At 40.7% G+C, this 18,668-nt stretch overlaps 4 protein-coding genes across 6 annotated transcripts; 3 read left to right on the top strand and 1 right to left on the bottom strand.

The window, feature by feature from the left end:
* Positions 1-1,256: 1,256 nt before the first annotated feature.
* Positions 1,257-6,684, top strand: LOC148418811 (von Willebrand factor A domain-containing protein 1-like). 2 transcript variants are annotated; one of them, XM_088422516.1, is made up of 5 exons: positions 1,257-1,555; positions 3,058-3,591; positions 3,679-3,957; positions 4,058-4,333; positions 5,689-6,684. In XM_088422516.1, exons 1-5 carry the CDS (start codon positions 1,375-1,377, stop codon positions 5,964-5,966), a joined length of 1,548 nt encoding a protein of 515 aa, XP_088278642.1. In that variant the 5' UTR covers positions 1,257-1,374; the 3' UTR covers positions 5,967-6,684. The 2 variants fall into 2 exon arrangements, with proteins under 2 accessions (XP_088278642.1, XP_088278643.1); XM_088422517.1 differs by having other exon boundaries at positions 1,259-1,555; positions 5,692-6,684.
* A 1,437-nt stretch (positions 6,685-8,121) lies between these two features.
* Positions 8,122-10,988, top strand: LOC148418810 (olfactory receptor class A-like protein 4). Its single transcript, XM_088423836.1, has 4 exons — positions 8,122-8,391; positions 8,463-8,726; positions 9,863-10,102; positions 10,776-10,988. Exons 1-4 carry the CDS (start codon positions 8,122-8,124, stop codon positions 10,986-10,988), a joined length of 987 nt encoding a protein of 328 aa, XP_088279962.1.
* Positions 10,989-11,267: 279 nt separating this feature from the next.
* On the bottom strand, positions 11,268-15,478 carry ora4 (olfactory receptor class A related 4). Its single transcript, XM_088422783.1, has 2 exons — positions 13,237-15,478; positions 11,268-12,263 (listed from the first exon to the last, which is right to left on the bottom strand). Exons 1-2 carry the CDS (start codon positions 13,321-13,323, stop codon positions 11,268-11,270), a joined length of 1,083 nt encoding a protein of 360 aa, XP_088278909.1. The 5' UTR covers positions 13,324-15,478.
* fndc10 (fibronectin type III domain containing 10) lies at positions 14,917-17,697 on the top strand. 2 transcript variants are annotated; one of them, XM_088424639.1, is made up of 2 exons: positions 14,917-15,042; positions 15,116-17,697. In XM_088424639.1, the coding sequence occupies exon 2, from the start codon at positions 15,248-15,250 to the stop codon at positions 16,091-16,093; it is 846 nt and encodes a 281-aa protein (XP_088280765.1). In that variant the 5' UTR covers positions 14,917-15,042; positions 15,116-15,247; the 3' UTR covers positions 16,094-17,697. The 2 variants fall into 2 exon arrangements, with proteins under 2 accessions (XP_088280765.1, XP_088280766.1); XM_088424640.1 differs by having other exon boundaries at positions 14,943-15,042; positions 15,136-17,697.
* The last annotated feature ends 971 nt before the right edge of the window (positions 17,698-18,668 follow it).

The following is an 18,668-nucleotide window of genomic DNA, read 5'->3' as shown; positions in this document are numbered from 1 at the left end:
ATCAAGGTCAATTTCTTGCAAATTTTTCACATAAGCAATAACATTTGCTTTGTTTTGAATGACACCGTCACAGAATGACCTCATCAGCAAATTTCATGATAATCCTTTAAAGGTACAAGGTTATGGTATGGATTTATGTGCAATAAATAATGATACCAGTGTGACTTGTATCCAACCATTGTAAATAGTTGGGGTACATTAGGTAAAAATGTAAGATTATTGGCAAATATTGGTGTTTGGCCGATTACATTTGGCAGATGTTTGAAGGGCCGTGATTAGCTAATGTAATCTCCCCAGTCGATTAATCAATCGAGTCCTTGTCAGTTTGTCTTTAGAATACAACCAAGAAAAAAAAAGGAGCAAAAAGCCATCTGAAAAAGTAGTTATTCAATATCTACTTTTTTTAAATCTGTCAATATGACCAAACAGTATTAGGAAAATTATACTGTATGTGACATAAATAAATAAACAAGTTCTCCCTGTCTTCATGTACCTTCACAATAAGGTTTAAGAAACCACCACATCCAAGGAAAAACAACCAATGCTAGTGATTGACAAGGTGTCAAATATCAACCCTTTGTTGGGCACGCTGATTGCAGGCACACCCCTGTGACATCAAAACTGAAACAATGGTGCAATATCTAAGAAAATAATCCCTCATTTGCAAAAAACAGGGCATACATTGAGAAAAGAGAAGCAGAGCAGAGACCTCAAGCAATTGAGAGGATTCGCAAATTGCATGAAATGAGCAAAGTTTGCTTGAAACTATGAAACAGTTCAAACAGACGCGGGGCATCAGTCAATTTTGCTGGTTTGTCGTTACGAAGTCTACCCGAAGTCTATCCTGACATTGATTTTTTTTTTTTTTTTTTTAATGTAGTGCTGCTTAATGTATATTCCACAAATATCAATCACAAAGCCATTTTTTACACAAGTGGGGGCGCAAAGAACACTTTTGTAAAGATGTTTTTTCTTTGACTTCCCTTGAAAGTACTGAAATTTAAATAACATAGTTCACATGTGTCATTCGTACTCTCGACATGTTATAATTACTGTAAATATTTGCAAGTAAAATACTTCTACGTTGGCCAAAGAATTAAAAACACGTTTTTTTCAAGGACACCCCGAGGTAACCGAGCGCCCTGTCTTGTCGTAACGTCCCCTTTTAACGCACTATTTATTGATAGTGGGGCGTTACCTCAGAGCACTCTGCATTGCGATGCTCCTATTATTTGCTCATTAGACGCGTAATGAATCACGGAATGACCGCGGGCTACGGCTGCATGTTGGAGCAGCGAAACGGCGCGTCGCTGGCTCCGCGGAGCTCTTTCGAACCATGATGTGACTTCCTGGACCGGCACGAATGGGAGGAGGATGAGGAGGACGAGGAGGATGAAGGTGACCACGTCCTTTGTTTGTCAACACTTCCAAAAAGGGAAACGTTATTCCGTGTGTGGTCATTTAATGAAGATGAGGACTTTTTGGCTTGGTTATGTTTTTCTGTGGGCGATTTTACAGCTCGGAAGCTTGCAAGTCTTTGAGTTACCTGACTCAGGTGAGAGAGAACATGCACACCGTCATCATATCGCCACACGCTCATCGCGGATATCTTTCGAGTCTTCATGTTTATTTCAATAGCGAAAAATAATTATTTTTTCCTCTCGACTTCATGGTACAACTTGTTCCCTCTTATGTGTGCCTGCAGTGTGTATACCCAAATAAGATTTAACGTCTTGACACTAGTAGGTACTGTATTCTGTATTAGTTTAACGATTTGTTTGGTTGAAAATATAAACGTAATAACAATTTAAACATGTACTTATTTGTAACAGGTAACTTGCATTGGCTGTGTAGAAATGCACCGTTAGAGCTGCAGTTTTTGAAATAGATGAAAACTACATTTCATTCAGTTTAAAAACTTTAAACCACATTCAATCCTAGACATGTTTAAGGTTTTTTTGTAATTGCAACCATCCTATAGAATACATACTGTAATATATATATATATATATATATATATATATATATATATATATATATATATATATATATATATATATATATATATATATATATATATATATATATATATATATATATATATATATATATATATATATATATATATGTACAAAAGTGTTCAATATTTAGTACTTAGTATGATGGCATTTATTACTTGAGTATTCAAGTCCTAGTACCTAGGAGTCAATGTTTGGACTCTTAAAACTTGTAAAAATATGTCTGGGATTGAATGAGTTAAATAAAACTGTTAAATTTTACTTCATTAAAACATACAGTAACAGCAGACAGATGTAAAGAATGAAAGTTTTCGACAATTTTTGGACATTGTTGTGCTCCCTCTTATGTGTGCCTTGACCACCTGGGGGCAGTATGATACAGACATTCAAATATTCTGTACTTGTCAGCCTGTCAAAATTTCTTAGTTAGCTACAGTAAAATTATTCCTTCTTTACTTAGGATAAAGTTAAATGTCTGTAAGTATGGTCCGACGTTATAGCTATCCATCGAGTGGAATTTCTAGATGATATGCTCAGATTGCTCCTGTGTTTTGGATGAATGCAAATATGCAACATTTCATTCAAGCGTCTCCATCAAGAAGGTTCATCAGTTGGGGCGTTGTGACTTTTCATTTTATGTTCACCCAGCTTTTTCTTCCAAACTCATATTTTTCACTCTTTTTCAGATGAGTTATTTTCTTGCTTTAAAAAAATAATGAGTGTGTGCAATTACTGCAATAAAAAAATGTCTTTGGTTCTGCTGAGGCTTCAAAACTGGACCACATGGACCACACTAATTTGAACACTCTACTAAACTCCAAGAATTGGCCCAGTGAGGCCAATTACTGCTCTCAAATCCTTTGAGGTCTTTAAAATAAATCCAAAAGATAAGTATGAAAAAGTGGCCAATATCTCAGCTTTTATATCTTAAAACCGCATCATAGTGAAGTGTTGAAGATAGCAGCTTTTGTTGAAACCTACTCATTTTCCAAGTGTTCGACTGACTTGTGTCAGAATATTTTTTTTTTCCTTCTTATAGTGACAAACTGCTGTGAGGGCGACATTCTCCTTTTGCTGGACTCTTCAGGGAGCGTGGCCAACTACGAGTTCTCACGCATGCTGGCCTTCACGGCCAAGCTTCTACGCCCCTTCTCACTAGGCCACGACCACGTGAGGGTCGGCCTGCTGCAGGTGGGGACCAAACCCAACCTGGAGTTCGGCTTGGATGTCCACAGCAAGCAGAGAAGTCTCCAGAAAGCTCTGCTGGACGTCAAACAGCTGCAGGGGATCACCAACACGGAGGCGGCGCTACAGGTGGCCCAGCAACTCCTATCGGACACGAGCCGACCGAAGGTTCTGCTCTGGCTGACGGATGGCGTCGGGCTGGGGAACGTGGACGTGCCCATCGCACAGCTAAAGGCGAAAGGGGTCTCTGTGTTAATTGTGTCCTCCGTGCACGGCGACTTCCATGTATTGCAACGTGCCGTCTCCCCTCCTTTGGAATCTCACTTGTACTCTGTGGACATTGATAACATTGATATCATCACAGAACGAATGAGGGAGGCCATTATCAGTATGTGAAGATATACACATATATATACTGTATATATCATCTGATGACACAATTCTAATGGTTTCTATTTGTTTGTCTCAATAATAGGAATAATTCGAGCAGAGCGTCTCCGTGCAGTCGATGTGAAATCCCACAGTGCTGTCCTGCAGTGGCGGCCTGTTTTAAGTACACTAAGTGGTTACTATGAATTGTGGTATAACACCGTTGGGAGCACACGCGCAGAGGCGAGACGCGTTCTCCAGGGAGAAACTAGCTCGGTGGAGCTGACCAATCTGCAACCCCAGACCACCTATTCTGCTTTCCTACGGCCCGAGTCCAACAAGAGACTTTTCAACACGCTCACTGTGACCTTCACTACGCTTCCCGGTGAGAATGAAGGACAACAATGTGAATGTTTTGTTTACCTGGAGCGCAGCTTAATTCTTTGTCATATTTATCTAGTTGCTTCTTCCCAAACCACCTTCAGATGTTTTAAGCCCAGCAGTGGTCTCAGTGTCCGACTCTGGGCCAGGTCAGACCCGAGTGAGCTGGGGTCCCCTGCAGCCAGGTCTGATACAGAGATACACCGTGGAGTATGGGGCCATTCCAAGTGGAGCAGTCCATACCGTAACGATCCAAAGTCACCAGAACGCCACAGTGCTCTCCGACCTGGAGCCAGGAACTGAGTATCTGGTCACAGTCAGTGCGCTGTACAAGAACGGAAAAGAAAGAGCTATGTCTGTGAAAGCATGCACTCAAGATGGTGTGTATATGTCATTTTGCTCATCATATCTCTATTTATCTGACGAAAAGATGATCTTTCTTCCACATGATTTTATTCTAACCACTTTTCCACCAAACACTATACTTCTTGCTGCTTTAGTACAGTTTACAGTGGTACCTCTACTTACAAACATTTTTGTTATGAAAAATTCAGCATATGAAACGCCTCGGCAGAAAAATATTGTCTTAAGGTACAAAGGGCAACATTGTGGGCATGTAATACGAGGCTCGAGACACTAGAGTTAGCGCCAAGAAGACTGTAATGTAATAGGTTATCAACACTACCATATTTGTTACAGTTTGTGATGCATGTTGATCATTTATTAATATGGCGGCTTGCCCACAAGGCAGACAATAGTTTTTTACATTGAAGTTTATTCTAGTCTTGAACTTTTGATCTTTATTGTTTAATCCACAACAATTTACATGGCAGAATTTAAAAAAAAAACATAAAAATGATATTAGCAATGGCTAACATTGTATATCTTCACATAAAAACACATATCTAACATACCACTATGGACAGTCACATCTGACATTCGCGTTAGCATGTCCATAGCACTTTAGCAATGACATCACACAAGAAACACTTCGCATGACCTCAAACTAAACTTAAGTAAGCTTACATGGTCAAAATAATGCAAAAAATAAATATCATTGCTCCTGTGGACTTGGTCATTGATTCCTTGATCACCAGAAATGTAAACTATAAACGTACAAAATAAACCACCTAAATGAAGGTGTCGCTCGCTCTCTCTGCACTCATCACAACACCCCAGCACCATCTCAAGGCAAACAAGTGAACTGCATTCATATTGTCAACTTCTGCAATTAATATGAATAATTTAAAAGTTGTAGGAGTGTTTTTTTTTTTGGTTTTTGTTTTTTTTTACTTTGTACTGGCCCTCTACAGGTTTCCTTTTCCGATACTGCTTGGCATTAAAAGAGTTAAGAAAACATTCTCATTCAACCTGGAAAGTTTTTTGTCAGGACATTTTTTTTTTCATCATCCTAAACAACAAAGTTTTTTCCTCAGTTACTTAAAAGGCTCCATAGAGAGCTTTTATGCCAACCATATGTCACAAATTATGTCATTTGCACAACAGAGACAGAACATAAACAAAAAAAAACATAGCAGAAAAATCAATGTATTCAAGTTAGGTGAGCTTCATGAGTGAGAACATAAGATGGCCGCAAATGGCTTCACTTCTTGCAAGTGCTCGAGCAAATGCATGAATGACTGATTAATGGATCAAGAAAGCTCTAGTCAAATCCACATTCTGAGTTCATTCATACTGATTTGTATCTTCTTTCTTTTCTTTTTTTTTTTACCAGCAGCAGCAGCAGCAGCTTTGCCAGCCCTCTCTGACCTTCAGCTGACCTCAGCAACCCACAACGAAGTGCAGGTAGAATGGAAGGCCCGACAGCAGGGCCTGAGAGGAATCTGGCTAAACTGGGAGAAAAGTGACAGTCATGATTCCTCTTCGGCATTCCTGTCGTCATCCTCGCACTCAACGCGACTCACACACGTTGCGCCTAGAAGCCGTGTGTGCGTGTCGCCAGTCTACAGTTCAGGTCGAGGAGAGGGCATATGCTGCACGACAGAAAAGTAAAACGGTTCATGGGCAGCTGCATGCCTCCTTTCTTCTTTATTCACTTTGCCTTATTTATGAAAATGCAATATCCGTTTTCCTGGATTAACAAGATAATGCGCCAATCCAGCAGCTGGTGAACATCATGCAATTGGAGTGCCAGAGGCGAGACTGAATATTCTTCCACTATTTTTAATGAATTACAGCCAGAACATTACAATATGTCCAAAGTTGCAAGAACAAAAATACTGATTATTTTACAATTTCTAACTAAAATGCAGTGTATTTTATTTCTAATCTGATTCTAATTGTTTCAACGGGTAATGCTCGGAGCGAGTTTCCAATTTTAAACGAGTAGGCCAAGTGTTTTCTATTGTCGCCTCTTTCAGCCACTCTTTGCTAACTAACAAGCAATGACAACAAGCAATAACAAACATCGTTCTTCAAACTCTCCATGTATGATTCCAGAACAAAATGTTTTTGAATTCTTGTCAACAAGCTTTCATGTTTATAAACGTTGCATATTTTTGCTTGGTTAAATTAAAATGAAATTGAAAAAAATATACAATAATTTGTGTTGCCCCACGTTCTCGTCACATAATCCTGTATCGTTAAATGCAGACCTCTTCATTTGCTTGGTTATTTCGCCATCTACCGGATATTATTAGACATTGCAATGACCGGCTGTTTTCAATATGACCTTATTCATTTCATTATAATAAATACAAATGTCTCGGAAGATTGAAAGACTTTTAAAGACTACTGGGAAAAAAAAAAACGTTCTCACTTGAAAACGCTGTTACACACGTAACTGATTTTACCATATTGTACCAGAACTGAAACACTCTCATACCAACCACCGAAAAACTCACACACAATAATGTAAAGCTCTCACAACTCACTACTGAAACACTCACACACACATTCCTTAATTATTTTTCACTCTCGCAGTCTAGCTCACCTGGATTTCTAAAACAGTCTCATTCACCCAGGCTGAAAAACATTCACCCATACACACCACTGAAACGCTCTCACATCTACAGTATTTTTGTTCCCACACTCACTACTAAAATGCTCTCACACGCTACTAAATGCCTCAGACACACTACTGACAAATGAATCCCACTCACATTTTCTGCTCTCACAACTGAGACACGTTTGATCATTTATTTAAGACTATTTTTCCCCTCATTTACTACTGAAATCCTCTCACACACACCTCTGAGAAAAGTACCTACACTCCTGAAACACTCTCACATGCATTATTGAATAATTGTTCACTCTCACACAACTGTAGTATGCTTATTTTAAGTCCTGACTCTCACACACATCCAAACATACTCACACACACGGTACTGTTTGAATTGACTTATTTTGAATAATTTTGGGGGAGAACAAAGATTAGAAGACTGTGGAGTACATTTTTGTCACTTTTGTGCATTGGAGTCTGGTTGGAAGTTTTTTGTTTTGTTTTTTTTAAATAATAAGCTCACAAGTAAGCCAAATCAAGCAGTTGTAGTCGCAACATACACATAGAGATACAAAATTATTGACACACTCAACAGAAAAACATTTCGCTCACCTACACTAGTTGCTCCCACTCAATACTGAAACCCTCGCACATATATTACCGAAATTTATACCTTCACACGATACGAAAAAATGATTCTCTCACTGATTACTGAAACTGTAACTCCACTACACAATTACTCTCACACAAACTATTGACAGCGTCTCAAAATTAGACTGACAGTGGTTCGGAGAGGGCTTCATTCGAATCCCTCATATCAGCTCTCTGCTATTTCCTTAATATAATTCTGAATTGGGACATAATAAAGCGAAGGTGTCCTTTTCCCTAAGGATGATGCTTTGCAAATGAAGCATTTCATTCAGGATATGCTGATGAATCACTTGTGGTTCATTAGCATGCACCAAGAGCTCCCTGAGGAGCAACATCCTCTTGCCTATGAGAGCCTAATGAGGAATGACACAAACAGCCTCACCTTCCGTGGGTGACCTTGACCAGGAGCACCTTGCGAAAGATCCCAAAGTCAGTTTTGATGACAACCAGCTGATGACGTTCTCATGACAGACATCAGGAATGGAGATGCAGCATCCTTTGATACTTGAGATCATCATTTAGTGGACTTTCATGGGTGAGGGGGAACGAGCTATAATGGACGCCGACATGGATGAGGACATGGAGCTGGTGGGAATGGGACTTCGTGTCTCCGTGTCCCCGCTCCAAATAGCCATTTACATCTTACTGGTGCTGCTGGGCATCCTGGGAAACGCCACCGTGATCGGGGTGATCGGTCGGAGCGTGCTCGTGGAACAGGGCAGGGGACATAACTCAGACATCATCATCATCAACATGGCCTTGTCCAATTTGTTGGTGTCAGTCATGAGGAACACTCTGCTGGTCATCTCAGACATTGGACTGGAGGTAGGTGGATGTCCAGGGACTTCAACCTCCATAATTTCATTTCATAACGCGACTGTGTACGTTTTGCACAGCTGTATTCGTCAAAGGAGTGGTGTCGGTTTCTCATGGGCGTGTGGGTGTGGCTCCGCTCGGTCAACGTGTGGTCAACGCTCTTCCTCAGTGCCTTCCACCTTCAAACTTTAAGGAGGGTGGCTCCCACTTCGGCCACACTTCGGACACCGCGAGGGGCTCCAAGTGCTCTTTTACTCAATCTGTCTTTCATCTGGTTCCTCAACTTTTTATATTCCATTCCGGCATATATTTTCTCTACTAATGGGAATGTGAACACCACAGAGGTGAGTGCATGTTTTATACTTGGTTTATTTTAAAAGATTACTGTCACTTTTTTTTTTTTTTTGGGGGGGGGGGGGTTGCTGGCATCAGATAAGGGTGTATATATATGTATACGTATGCATGTATAAATGTATACAGTGAATAGCGAGTCTGCCTCACAGTTCAAGAGACGCAGGTTCAAATCCACCTGACTCCGGCCTTCCTGTGTGGTGTTTGCATGTTCTCCCCGAGCCCGCGTGGGTTCTCTCCGGGTACTCCGGCTTCCTCCCACACACCAAAACCATGCATGGCAGCTGAATTGAACATTTTAAATTGTCCTTAGGTGTGATTGGGTGCGTGAATGGTTGTTGGTCTCTTTGTGGCCTGCGATTGGCTGGCAACCTGTTCAGGGTGTCCGCCTCCCTCCTGTCCGAAGCCAGCTGCAACCCTTGGGAGGATAAGTGGCTTGAGAAAATGAATGGATGGATGTTTTCATTCACTGATTTGAACATGACATATAATCATTTTAGGTTTTTAACCTAATATCAAAATCACAATATTGTACTGCATGTGCTTTTACCATTTTTGAGTATTGTACTATAAGACAAAGTTGAAACACAGAGCTATTAATTTTGTATATTTACAGTGTATACTTTGTCAATCACTTTTTACATTTGACAAAGCGTTACATATCTAAAATAACTCATATTTTAATAGACTATAGAATGTTTGCATGTAATTTCCAAGATAATTTGGAGTTGTACAAAAGATGGTTACCTCAAGATTATTGAATGAAGTTTTAATCTTGGTAAATTTGAGTGAAAGACGACTGTAAGACCTCCACACATCACCCTGAAAAAAAGTGAGATTTTTCTTTAACTTTATATTGACTGTCAGGTCAAGTTTCTATATGTATATGTTGTCAATCGATGGTAAGATGATAATGTAGTGTGCATCTGAAAACAGAAATATATATGTGAACATGTTGACAGGGTGGACATTTTAGGCATTTAATTAGCAAATCCTGGACCAAAGAGTGCCACCTTGGTCTCATCACATCACAACAAAATATCTCAATGGGAAGGGGAAATATGTTATAAAGGGGTGTGTAGACTTTTTACATTTCTATAACAATGAGACCCCTTTGCCTCTCCATCAGACACTAATGCTGGTGAGCAGCACAACCCGCCCCTTGTTGGGCTGCGTGTGGAATTTCCCCTATTCCTTCAGCGGCTTGTCGTACGCCACCACCTCCATGGTGATTCACGAGACCCTCCCTATCATCCTGATGGTCTTCACCAACGTGGGCTCTCTCTACACACTCTACACACACGGCAGGTCTTCAGGCAAAGACGTGCCTGTCATCAAAAGGGTGCCAGCTGAGAGACGAGCAGCCAAGGTGATTGGATAGTATGATGTTAGGAATATTTTTGATCGATTTAATAACATTATAATGAGTGTCAATACATCTAAACTCAAAGTTTTTGATTGCAAGGAGCCCTGACATTGGCTCCAGGGGCGGAGCTACGTACATGGTGGCCATGCCACTTTTTGGCCAAATATTTTGAAAAATGTGTGATATTTCTGCTTTTTGCATGCCACTCCTTGGTCACACCTCACTGAGCTGTTGTGTCACCCTGCAACCCCACAGAAAATTTATGGCTACGCCTGATTGGCTCCCCATATAATTAACGCCTGTAACTCTAGATGAAACTACAATGTGTACCACACACAAAATAGAGCAAATGTTAACTAAAAAAGATGCATTTTTTTCCCTAACACTGTCTTGTGTTTATTGTATGCAAAAACTTAATTGATGATTGTTAAAATGTATTGTACATAATCAAATTAAAATTGTACTGTGCTTGTATTTAGGGTTAAATACAACTAAATGGTTGAATCCAACTGAACCGTACTTACATGTACCGTTCCCAGTTAAAAAATTTTTTTAAAAACTTTATTGCAAATGATTTGTTTTGGACTTTGAAACAACAGCTCTTGTTGGGGTTACAGGTACCTGAGTTTGATAATCACTAGACTCGACGATCATTCTGATGCATATTCTTCTCCAGGTGATCCTGGCCCTCATCATGCTCTTCATCGTGTCGTGGGGCACCAGCATCATCTCCGTCAACTACTTCAATTACAACCGCGGCTCCTCGGCCGAGTTTCTGCTGGTCATTGCTCGTTTCGCCAACATCATTTTCATCGCCATGTCACCCTTGGTTTTGGCAGTGGGCCACCGTCGACTTCGTTCTTTCATTAAATCTATGCTCGCCTACTGAAAAGCTGCTGGCAAGCACAAGGACTCACCCACCATTATTGTTCACTGAACATTTTATGAGGCATCTTATGAGATACGATAAGAGCAAGTTCTGATTGAGGCCTATTGTGATTATTGTTGTCAGTGGCGGCTTGTGCTCTCTGTGTTTTCTATAGATAATCAGGCTTCTTGCCACACACAAATTGGTGCATTGAAAAATAAATTTACCATTGATTTGAATGTGGGGATAAAGCCTAATTACCACAGCTCAAATAATACTTCAAAAATACACACTTTTGTTTTAGCTCTTACTTCTATGATTGTGTTTCATTTCTTTTTGAAGAACAAAAATAGTTTGTTTTTCCTTCTGCCCTTTAACCTGTGAAGGTTGAACCCTGTTTCCATTGTCTACACTGTGCCGTTTCAGAACTTTAGACCAGCCCAAAATCATGTCCACAATTCTCCTCCTCAACTTGCCGTGACCCAGGGCTACCACCATGGGACAGAAGCCCACAAACAGCGAGGCGGAGAAATGTGCCACGGTAAGCAGGCCTTCGGCGTGGTGTCCTCTGTCGTGGTTGTAGTAGGTCACCGCGGCGACCTGCAGCACCCAGCATACCACGAAGAGCGTCACCATCAATATGATGACGTGAGCCGCCTTACGCTCGCCCGCAACATGTTTGTGCAGCTCCCCGTGTTGTCCCCCCGCAGTCACGGCCCTGATGTGCTTGGTCAGAGAGTGAAGTGTTGCCAAATTTGTGCAGACCATCAGCACCAGGGGCAACACCTCATTGAGCGCTAGTGAAGCGGAGGCAAACGCTGCTCCCTGTTTGCTGGAGGGGAACTTCCATATGCAGCCAAGCAGGGGCCTGGTAGTACAGCTGATCACCATCAGCTCCACAGTGGCGTTGCCATTGACGTGGGTGGTGTAGACCAGTGCAGGGGTGGAGAAAGCCAGGTTAGCCCCCCACACCACACCCAGGACAATCCAGACGCGCCGCCTCTCCCGCTGCAGGGCTAAGGGTCCAAAAGTCACGCGCTGTCTCCTGAGGGTGGTGCAGTGGAAGACGCTGAGCGCCAAAGTCACCCAGCAGCCTACGGCTCGCCACCAAACCCACAGCAGCATGAAGACTCGACACAAATCTGGAGACAGAGTCACATCCAAGCCCAGGTCCGATACAAAGATGGGCACGGTGCGGAAAAGTGAGGTGAGGAGATTGGCAAGCGACAGATGTACCAAAATAGTGTCTGAAGGTGGAAGCCTCCGAGATGGGCTTTCAGTGGCTGCCTGGACCACCTGCGAGGACAGCAAGAGGTTAATCCACCAAAGCGGCAAAATTACTCACAGTCTGTCCGAAAGTAAGAATATAGATCAGGAGAAACCAGACTGGTAAAGGTATTGTTTCTACTCCTTTATTTAGTCTTTCCAGTGGGAAAAATGGACACTACTTCATCCATACAAAGAATATATCTGCTTAAAGCAGGGCTGTCCAAACTCTCTTGGTCGGGCAAATTCTTTGCTTAATTTATTACACGCAATATAACCAATCAGGAAAGCAATTACATAATGTTTATATTTTCAAATCGATTTAATCAACTGCTACAGAACAGCTTTCTGTTAAAAGCAAATATTTTAGAAATGTTTGAGTGGACAACGGCCCTGTATCCCACAAGACCCTGGGGGTTTCCCTGCACTGAACAAAAACCAAATCCCATATCCACATTCAGAACAAGAACAAGAGCGAACTGTAGACAGCTGATCATTTTTTAAAACCGTTACATAAATTGGACCCCATGAAACAGAAACTAATTTTTGCTTCTAAAACCAAATTATTTTTCACCACGGTGTTTTGAATAGAAATCGTCAAAAATAATTTATTACCCTTGCATGAAGCTGTAAGTATATAAAAAATATATAACTACAGTATATAGTTATATAACTAGTTATATAACTATAAAACTATATATATATATATATATATATACATACACCAGCATAGCTCCCAAACTGACAGTCCTCCAGGGTTATTCCACAGCATAGCTAGCGAGCTAGCTGCATGTGCAGCATCAGAAAAGGCTAACTTGTATTTTTATTGACAATTATACAGTAAATTTTTATAATTTGCACATATTTCTGTTTCCAATTGTAGGAAGTAAAAGTGAAAACTCATCAAATCATTAAAGTAAAAAAAAAAAAAAAAAAAGACAAATCTGGTTAATTACTTAAACCACAGAGCACACTTAAACATAACAAATTTTGTTTGCCTCACCACAAAGATGACCAAAACGTTTCCGATGATGCCACAAAAGACCAGTAGCCCAAACAGAATAGCATCTACAGTAAGAACGGCCGACATGGCGTCACGAGCATGCTGAAATTGTTTGCGCACTCAGACTGGAACACTGAGGTTTCATATTGTCCATGAAGGAAGCTATTGCTCCTCTTATCTTCGATACGCAAATAAAGCCTCACCCTTGCTGACTGGACTCAAGGCTCATTTCATTTGTTGTGCAGACATTTTCCATCATATCATTCTACATCAGCAAGTGGCCTCCTGAAGAAGCTTGATTTCAATCACACTCATGATAACTTTGTGGAGTTTAAGCGCTTCCTAACAAGACATACAAATTATAATGTAGCAATATGTGACAGACTTTAAGAAGCACTTACAATCTTTTTGTGACTCCTAATAATTCCCATTAGTTCTTTTATAATTATCCGTATGTTATCTACCTCACTAAAGTCCCATGTGACACCTCACACCGATCAGCATTTTCTTTTGATCAGTCAGCAATTCACTCTTATCCCTTGGTGCTAATTTCTTTGCTGGTGTCCCTCTGGGGAGCAGATAGTGGTGACCCAGAAATAACTCATACAAGCAAGACATCTCTAAATGTGTTTCATATCACTAACTACGTTTTTTTTTCCCCTTTAAATAATTAAAACAAATATACTGAAAGGCATGACCTAATTGGTTTGTCAATCTCTAGGTTTTGCCATGATGTTTGAAGACACACTCAAATATTTACAATTGATAGGCTCAATTTTCCACATTTAAGCTTTCAAATAAGAGAAAAAAATCTTTCATAAAGTAAAATGATCCATTTTTGCTTATGTTCCAAAAATATGAATTTACTACAAACAATATTGGACAATTGTCCTTAGGTGTGATTGGGTGCGTGAATGGTTGTTCGTCCCTGTGTGCCCTGCGATTGGCTGGCAACCAGCTCATGCGTCCCCTGGAGTAGGGACCAGCAAGCCTGCGACCCTAGTGATGATAAGTGGCTATAGAGGATGGATGGATGGATGGATGGATGGATGGATGGATGGATGGATGGATGGATGGATGGATGGATGGATGGAATACAGCCTTGTTTTACGACAAATAAACGTTCCTCGACTAGATGGCATAAGGGGCAACTAACAACCCTCAATTGCCATTTATAAATTAATTGTAATTATACATGATTCCTTTAAAATACCTGTAAAAAAAATATTTACGATTTTTGTGCCATGAAAATGTTCTGATAAAAAAATGTTTTGTTTTAATAAAAGTAAAGTAAATTAACTTTGAAATGCTTGCCACTGGGATGCCGTAATGGCAGCAAAGTAGTAATTAGGAAACACTATCATTGCATTTTTTATGAGATAACATCAAATGGTTTGGAACAGGCAGCTACGCAGTCCTCTGTATGAAAAAATGCTTATAAAATTGCTATAAAATTAATATTGATGGAGTTGAGAACAAACGGTGCAGAAAGTGTGCACAACTTTTTCTTGTAAAATAAGCAAATTCGTTGCATTGTTGTGTGACATTTGGGCTGCTTAACACCTTTTCTACGTCCATGTGCGCTAGGGACTGGTTGTAGGTTGGGTTTTTTTTCTTTTTTTTAACCACTTGCGTGGGAGTGTGACTCACGCGGATTTGCTGATGTCCACTAAAATTTTTGCACACACGCGTGGACTGTGCGGCGCGCTCCCGCCGCGTGCACACGCCCGCGGCGGACATCGGAGATACACGTCAAGAGATACAGGAAACACCGACGGCAGACGCCGTGACGCCTTAACCTAGAAAGTAAGTGACGATCTCAAACGGGGAGTCGTTCGATGACGCAACTGATTCGAAGTCTTGTTTATTCTTTTTGTAGTTGTGTGGTTTCTGTCGCAGATGCTTCATTCCGAGGAGTCCTCCCTCGCGGACGCGCTTCCCCCCTCCACGCGGATGTTGAAGCAGAGCTGATCCGATTTATGGCCGCCATCAGAAAGTCGGATCAGAGGAGATGAGTAGCCAACAGCGGCCGTCGGTGCTCGCTTTAGCCGCACTGCTGCTCTGCACGGCACAGCACAGGACACATGGAGGCAGCTCAGCATCGTCCTCCTCCTCATCACTTGCATCCCCAACGGAGGTGACAGGCGGGTGGCTCAAACGCCATGGCAACAGCAGTCAGGAAAGCAGGCCGTGGCAGAAAGCGTCTAGCCTCAGCCCGGCGAGTGGAGCATCATCACCGCTGTGTGCCTATCAAGTCACGGAGGGGGGCATCGGGGGGCCGCTCTGCTTTCGACACACGCTGGTTGGCTACATGTGCCACCAGGAAGACTGCAGGTGGGCGGTGTCTTCGGGGAGTCTGGTTGCCAATGTTCTCATTAATGGCAGCGTGCTGCTACAGTGGCACCAAGGGGTAGAGGTCACGGATGTGCAGGGGTCATCTGATCGGACAAACTCGTCAAGTGTGGACAAAATGAATAGTGTTTTTAGTGGCCGGCGCCACAGGCGCGGAGGCTACGAAATGAACTGCTGGTGGAACGGAAGCTACACTCAGTTTGAGTGCGCCGGGGTACGTCTGGGTTCCGGGTGCAGAGACTTCCTATTGAGCGAGCTCCACGAGAACATCCCCTACCGCATCTGCCTGCGCTTCGTGGAGCAGAAACCGGACCACAAGGACTGCGTGGAGTTTACCCTGCCTCCATCCGGGATGCAAGATATCGTTATCGCCATGACGACAGTCGGCGGGGCCATCTGCGTGATGTTGGTCATCATCTGCTTACTGGTGGCGTACATCACGGAAAACATCATGAGCCCTGCAACGCAACACACATACTCCTACCGTACTCATTCACGCCACTGAGCTTACCCTCAAACCCACCATGACCTCATCTGATGTAACCTTCATTTTAATCACTAGGATCTTGAAGCACAAGTGTCTCTAAAGCATAAACGTTAAATCGCTATAACCAAGAGCAAAACCACAATTGCTAATATTGCACAGCGTGAATGTCGGTTTTCAATACATTCCGGTTTAATTTTAAGGTGCCCTCATTTTAGAGCTGCAACAATAAATCAATTAATCGGCAACTAATCAATAATCAAATTCATCATCAAATAATAATCAATAATAATCAATAATCAAAAGCCATTTTTTGAAAGTCGATTCATCATTTTGTAACCTAGTTTAAAATTGTCCAAATTGTCACAATTTCAGCCTTTCACTAATTTTCACCAATAACTATTGTCCCAGTTTTGTGGCCCTCTATAGAAGCTGGCTTACACACTGAGTTTACAGTACATTTTACTTTAAAAAAGACTATTTAGCCTCATGCAGTCCAACAGAATATTTCAAAATAAAATTGATATGAAAGATATGTATACTTTATTATCAAATTCACAAATTAATCGCCAAAATAATTGACAAATTAATCAGTTACTAAAAGACTCGCTACATGCAGCCCAATATCATTTTAAAACAATTTTCATCAATCGACTTGAAGTTAATTTACAGGGAAAGTCAACCTCAAAGTTTTATTCACAATAACATGTGCCATGTGGCATTCTGATTAATATTGAGTTTGCGGAGCAACAAAGTTCACCTGATTTTCCCCATCTCAGGTGCAGTCATTTTGCTTGTAGTTGTTGCTTATAGTTGTTGTAAGTATTGGGAGCCAGGCATCTTATATGTTTGGGAGAAAAAAAAACCTCCAGAGGCTTGTCTTTCTTGCTTAGGCTCCATCTGCTAAAGCAGTTTTGATGGCTTCATTGCCAAATTTGCAAATGTCTCACCATGTTGCACATAACGGGTTTTAGAGTATGGGTGAAACTACTCACAAAAAAATAAATAAAAAGTACTTTGAGTAGGACTGCCAATATTGTCTTATACTGCTGATATTGTCTCTTATTTATTTGGCCGGTCTGGCCAAGTTTGATACCCCACGTCTACGTCATAGTTTATCGCTGACAACTTTTGTTGTGACAAAAAAAAAGACACGAAATATACCTGAGGAGGTAGTCATTTTGTCATTTTCTTGTAATAATTGTATTTCGATTGAATTCCATTTCGTACGACCTAAGGGCATTCAACTTTGGAGGTTTCACTGCACTTTAGTTACAATGACTACGTGATGATCCACACAACTGTGTTGCATTTATTGTCAGTGAAAAATAGTTCATCTGTTTAGCAACTGCGGTATCCAGCAACATAATGAAATGCTTTGAGTGTATCCCATTAGCTGATGTTTACTCAATGTGCACCACACACACGTGTCCTTGTTGCAAAAAAAAAAAAAAAAGATGCTGGAGCAAATTACATGTGTCTGTTAGATTTGTTTTGTGGCATAGGTCAGATTTCTATACCATTTGGTAAAGGGCAATACAATCTCTAAATACTGTACAAAATAACATTATCAACAATAAGTTGTTGTTCTGATATCAGCAAATAAAGTATCATGATATTACTTATTTAATTTTCCATCGTTTCTTTATCGACTTGGCATGAGAGAGATGCCATGTGGTTGACTTCACACTTACATGATGACACTGAGGAAAGGACCACATGCAGTGGTACACATATTAATAACCAAAAGAACTATATTGATATTTCCAAATATGATTCATTTCAATGATCAAATTACGTGAAACCTGCTGTAACAGTCTTCCATAGTTTTCTGGATAACTTGTTCATCATATTAACAAATATAAGCATGTTTATCAATCAGAAATCAAAATAATCAAAAATCTACTCGTTTTCTATCCCTGTCACCAGTATTTTGTAGGGCACTTTTGTGTAAAGCATCGTTTGTATAAAAAAAGGACTGAAAATGTGTCATCAGTTTCCAATTCATTAAACTTTAGACACTTTCAAACTTCATTGGGTGCGCATTAAATAATTCCTACTCTACACTAAACTAAAACCTACTGAACATAAAATGTCTTTTATGAAATTATATTATCCCGAAACAATTAATTCCATAATTATTTTAAAATAGTTTTTGCATCTTTGTATTATTTAAAATCTCAAGTTCCCCCAAAGTTCCTTTAATTACAACCAGCCTGGGGTCCCAAGGGGTAGTCATACCCCCATTTGAGAACCGCTGCTCTAGGTCATGTTTATCCGCAAAGGTTGAATCGGGACAATCGGACTCTTGTTTATTTGCTTATTTAATATTTTCCAAAACCTTTTGGAAGTAGTGTTAAAATATATGAACGATCATCTCGTTTATTTAAAATGACGATGTCCGAAATTGTTTTGAAAAAAACGATCAGTTCTATCAGAAAGGTTTATTATGATTGGTACCATTTTATTAACTGCCAAATATCAGAAGGAACGAAAGACCACGTGCTGTCACAAACTGACGACACAAAAAAACGTTCCGCCCCATGACACCGCCTCTCGTGACGTCACGGACATAAATAATTTTCCAACCACGGGG

Source organism: Hippichthys cyanospilos, chromosome 9, assembly GCF_059441005.1.
Source record: "Hippichthys cyanospilos isolate Australia breed blue-spotted pipefish chromosome 9, RoL_Hcya_1.0, whole genome shotgun sequence".
NCBI lineage: Eukaryota > Metazoa > Chordata > Actinopteri > Syngnathiformes > Syngnathidae > Hippichthys > Hippichthys cyanospilos.
This window is presented reverse-complemented; position numbering and strand designations above follow the sequence as displayed.